The sequence below is a fragment of the Pyxicephalus adspersus genome, chromosome 4 (assembly GCF_032062135.1).
Source record: "Pyxicephalus adspersus chromosome 4, UCB_Pads_2.0, whole genome shotgun sequence".
Taxonomy (NCBI): domain Eukaryota; kingdom Metazoa; phylum Chordata; class Amphibia; order Anura; family Pyxicephalidae; genus Pyxicephalus; species Pyxicephalus adspersus.
In genome coordinates, this window is record NC_092861.1 from 2,674,021 (window position 1) to 2,679,328 (window position 5,308).

At 42.6% G+C, this 5,308-nt stretch overlaps 1 protein-coding gene across 1 annotated transcript in view; it reads right to left on the reverse strand.

Annotated features, from left to right (window-relative positions):
• The window catches only part of KIF13B (kinesin family member 13B), a 119,475-nt gene that overhangs the window by 79,703 nt on the left and 34,464 nt on the right, over positions 1–5,308 (reverse strand). The window contains exons 5-7 of the mRNA XM_072407229.1: positions 3,905–4,085; positions 3,027–3,114; positions 2,673–2,807 (exon numbers count right to left, since the gene is read on the reverse strand). Of these exons, the coding sequence (XP_072263330.1) occupies positions 2,673–2,807; positions 3,027–3,114; positions 3,905–4,085 (404 nt within the window). The remainder of the gene's footprint in view (positions 1–2,672; positions 2,808–3,026; positions 3,115–3,904; positions 4,086–5,308) is intronic.

A 5,308-nucleotide genomic window follows, 5' to 3' on the forward strand; every position in this document is an offset into this window, starting at 1 on the left:
GACGGTACAGGGCGCAGGGGTTCGGGTGTACAGACGGTACAGGGCGCAGGGGTTCGGGTGTACAGACGGTACAGGGTGCAGGGGTTCGGGTGTACAGACGGTACAGGGTGCAGGGGTTCTGGTGTACAGGGTGTACAGACGGTACAGGGCGCAGGGGTTCTGGTGTACAGGGTGTACAGACTGTACAGAGCGCAGGGGTTTGGGTGTACAGAGCACAGGGGTTCGGGTGTACAGACTACAGAGCGTAGGGGTTTGGGTGTACATGTAATTTTGCCCTGTGTGCAATCTCTGTTGTCACTCTTCTGAGCAGAATGACCCTGCCCATCTTGTAAGCCCAAGGTGTCAGATATGTTTCAGCACAGTAACTTACAGAACACTGCACAGAAGAGGTGACAGCACAAATTTATATTAGACAGAATGTGACAGATCCCAGAGGATCTGTGCCTCCTTCAGGTTCACCCACCTTAAAGTCTCCTGCTGCTAGGACCAACTATGCTTTGAGATCCCAGTCCCCGCTCACTTCCTGGTCATATGACTCTGTCGACTGCCCCTTTACCTCTCTCTAGAGGACTATAGTGTTCCACAGATACACCTGCTGGAAGGCATGTAAACACCACCTGAGAATGCCTCTTCACCAGCACTCCCTCTTGTGGTGGGTTAGGAGTCTGCGGATTACATGAACTTCCTCCATCACATGACATTCCCTTTATAAGGCAGTGACTGGCAACAGGAAGTTACCTGGACAAGGAGTTCCCTTAGGCTCTGTTCCCAGGTTCCAGCTGTTCCTGTCCAGTTGCTGATTCTCCTGTGTGCAGACTCTGGCTTTGACCCTTGATTGTTCCTGTTTGTGCTTGCCCTAACCTCTGGCTTGTTTGACCTCAGATCCATCTCACATTCTAGCACCTCGCCTGTTTCCTAGCTGTCAGCAGTCACCTGCCTCTGCATGCTCGGGGGCCGCAACCTGGCAGTTGTCCGCAGCTTAACATCCTCATCTCTGGTAAAGACCGGGCAGCTGCTTAGACTCTGCACCCCACATACATCCCTGCAAACTGGGCTGGTGACACTGAGGGTCCATCATCCTGCCCAGTGGCACCGTGACACAGAATACCCTAATATTATTAATATTATTAATAATCAAGACGATTTATATAGCGCCAACATATTACGCAGCACTGTACATTAAATAGGGGTTGCAAGTGACAGATTAATGCAGACCTTAAAAACTCACATGAGCGGTCATTGAAAAGCCAAAACAAGGCAAAACTCCTGTAACTGCTATGTGCATTGGGGCTACTGATAAAACATCAGCTTTCTGTCTACATTCCTACCATCTTCTCTTGAGAAGATCATTCCCAAAGAATATAGAACGATTACACAGAACGAATTTAAGTTTGTGTTGTGAGAGAGAATGGCTTGGACCCCCTAACATCTAAATGGCCAGTAAAAAAAATCATAATAATAAGAATAGAGATCCATAACTTCCTTTTCAGCCCCTCACAGCTGGCGAGGTTAATTAGCACACGCACATACCAATCTGTAATGAGCAGCTCTATGTAATGAGTTCATTCCAGCAGCCCACATATGTCAGAGGAATCCCAAGTAGCACAGTGCACAATCTGGACAACATTCCAGCTTCTACCGCCAGCACTGGCCTATGACAGGCTATTCATCTGAAGAGAGCAGCAGGAAAAGTGGCCCTGTAAAATGCTGCAGAGGGGAGGATGTCCTAATAAAGTGTCCAATGCAGCCACAGAGATATTTATGGGTTAGGGACAGAGGTCAAATCGTCCAGATGGAAAGGAAGCAGACGAGAGTCAGATGTTCCTCTGCAACAACGTGTCTGTTTATCTATTTGTGAACTATCTGTGCAATGATCTATACAGGGATAGCAGTGTCCACAGAACTATCCCAGGCACAGATCTGGAATGACACGGGGTGACAATGCAATGAACTCATACTAAAATGTGCACTAAAATAAATGACCCTTTGTAAGCACAGCTGCCAATGTAATGTTCTCAATCAGAGGGTAATGACCGCTTGGGGGACTGTGCAGTGGTAACCGGAGGCCAGACCTCTGTTTATGTCAGTGCTGCCAGTGAGTAAAAGGCAATTCTTCAATGGCACCAATGCCTAAGTAGATCTAATTGCAAAACTGAGGTGATGAGTTAGGACCTGTCAGGTTCATTTGCTGTCTACAGAACAACCATCACCCATCATATGTTTTGTGTTCTTTCTTTTTTTTGTTCTGCTTATGACCTGTTTGCATTCACTTTCAGTCCACACGCACTTCAACTATGGCTTTTCTCAGGGTGAGTGTCCTGAGTGTGACAATGGCAGAAAAAGTCTATAGAAAGTATTAGTAATAGAAATAGAATAATAGAAAGTAATAGAAAGTATTTGTACAAGGAGCTTGTTGGTAGGATTTTATTCAAATGAAAACTACAGATTATAAATGTCAAAAATGGCCTTTGAAATGACATGAAAATGTTATAGGATTATTCGAGATTTCAGGGATTGTGCACATCTATCTTATTGTAGAGAGCAGAATGTATTTGTTTATTACAAATGCAGGTTTATGTTACTTCAGATGATCCAGAAAAGACTGTGTGCATGTATTTGTGTGCGTACATAAATAGAGCAAATGAAAAGCAGAGAGGAGACAGGAAACTTACCCCAGACTGGACATCAGTGATTGTATGTGTGAGGATAATATTGAACACAGCATGGGATCTACTGCTTTCCTCATTCATGTTGGTTGCTGCTACTGTACGAGACTTGTTCCCCTCTGACATAAGAGATTCAATGTCCTAAAAAATCAAAAAACAGAGGATAGCAACATTCACAAACAAAAGCCCAAAACTCAACACATTAAACTAGCTCTTTATATTATATTCTTTTATCTATTATATTCTTCACCCTATAAATCCTATCTATCTCCTATATACGCAGCAGTACAGAAATATACTGTGATAATATGTAATAGCTGTTCTCCCGCCCACAATATTATACTTCTATCATATACTCACCTTGTAACTTGAGACTGCTAGTTTTGAAAGGCCATCCACGTACGGGCCTAAGACTTTGTGCTCTCGAACTTTTAGGGACTGCCGACTCCTATGAAAAAAGACATTGAAAAAAAAGATTGTATGAAATGTGTGGCAGCAGCAATTAGAACAGAAGCCCAAAGTATAGAACATGGGAAGGTTTCTCTTCACTTCCTGTCCTATAGAGACCAGAGGAAGTTAGGGAAGCTCCTTCTAAAATGACTGTAAATCCCTCTTTAAATATTTGTCACATGAGCAAGTGTGCTCATTGGAAGATTTCCCCTTAGCGCCTGTACCTTAGTTTTTGCAATGACAATTTGTATGAAAAAGACAGGTCCAGAACAAATAGAAAAGGTCAGTCTACTGAGGACACACAATACCACCTAGTAAAGCACCAGACTGGAACTTTTATTATTAGCGTTACTTTAGTACCTAGTTACTGTTCTTAACCAATCAAAATTATTTGTTGTCACCTCTATGCTTTTGAAGTCAATGAATTATTTACGCAATGGCCTGACTATGCTCAATCCAAACATTGGAGCTGAAGTGCCCAGAAACAGCTAATACCTCTTTTTTGTACAACCATTACAACCACAAGGACTCCATTTGCCTTTTTACTGCTGAAAAGTTTGATTATACATTAGGGTTTTAATATATAGCCAGGTTAGGTGATGTGGGGGTATTTTTATCGCATGTTTAATAACGCAAACCAATTCTGTGTATTTCAGGTGAGCCAGAGATTCAATTGTCTTGAATTCAGAATGATGGGAAGAATGAATGGAATACATGGGTCCACATCCAGTGTCATGGGAGTTGATAATAAAGGGATATATGGACAGTGTGCTATGGAGGAAATTTACCCTTTGGGGTCAAGGAGATCCCGAACTTTTTCATTGTATATTTCCATGTAGGAAACTTCTACTTTGAAGCTCAGCTCGTCCGTCTCCTCCTTCTGCGTCCTCTCAAACAGGGTGCTGCATAGTCGGGGGATCAGTCCTGGCTGGTCAGCAGTGCCCATCATGGTGTAGGACTTTCCTGAGCCTGGAAGAGAATAAAACAAAATATTTCTGACTTTCCTTCGCTCCAAAACAAGTAAAATACTGGAGGACTACACTACCATTATGCTGCTGCCGATCTTTCTGCTGCTGTCCTTCATTCTTAAATGTCTCTGTTCAACCATTCCCTACACCCCTAAATCTGTCTGTCCTATGAACCGTGGGTTCCATGAGCACCCTGTCCTACCAATACCAAGGGCCACAACTCAAAGGATTGCTGCCCCAACATTTTAGGTGTTGGTACTCTGTCACACCTGAGGGCCACTATCCTACCACCCCAAGGCCAGTTGTACAACCACTTCTAGGTACAACTTTCAAAAGCTACCTACCACCTGACCACTCTAAAGGGCCATTGTCCTACCATTCCACTCTTAAAACAATTGCCATTGCACCAATATGCAGGTGAAGAGCTGATGTTTCTCAGGATTTTTTGCAAAATATGTAAAAAAAAGATTCTGAAAATCCTTGCCAACATTCATGCTAGCTTAAACAATCAGTCAACACCTAAGAAACATAGCTGCTTACAGTAATCTGCATTTTCCATCTTAATGCTAATACATTTAAACCATAGTATTCCATCCACAGTTGGAAATTGTTTATCCATATCAACCATGGTGATTTAATAGCCCAATGTCAGTGTTAATGATTCTTCCCCCTATAAATATCTGCAATATAGTTTTGGGATACCCAAGAATCAGGGTACCATTGCGCGGTTAGTAGACCACCTTGCCATAGAACCTCGAATGTCACCGGTCTCTGACCCAGGTCATTGGCGCATTGCAGTTCTGGGACTGCAACTGTACTGCAAACCCCAAAATGCAATACAAAATCATTTGTTTTATGGCTGTTCCAAAAAGAATCATTGTTCTCATAACCTCCCAACTGGAGCCAGATATCAGTATGTGTTGTCCTGGGATTCAGTCCAGAAAGTGTTGGTGTAACAACATTCATAAAGATCTAATATTCAGGAGCTACTTGTATGGTAACCTTACCAAGCAGCCGGTAGCAAGTAACTTTTCTCGGGATTAAATAAACTAAAAAAAATATTTATTTTAGCCTTTTTGACCCCTAGAATAAGTTAAAATAATATCATTAACCACCTGGGCGTTTCACTGAGGTCTAGATTTCTGTACCAAAAGCGGTACACTGTTTTTCATGATTTTTTTTTTTTTAAATTGTAGACCTGTAACTTACAGAAATATGTCCGAA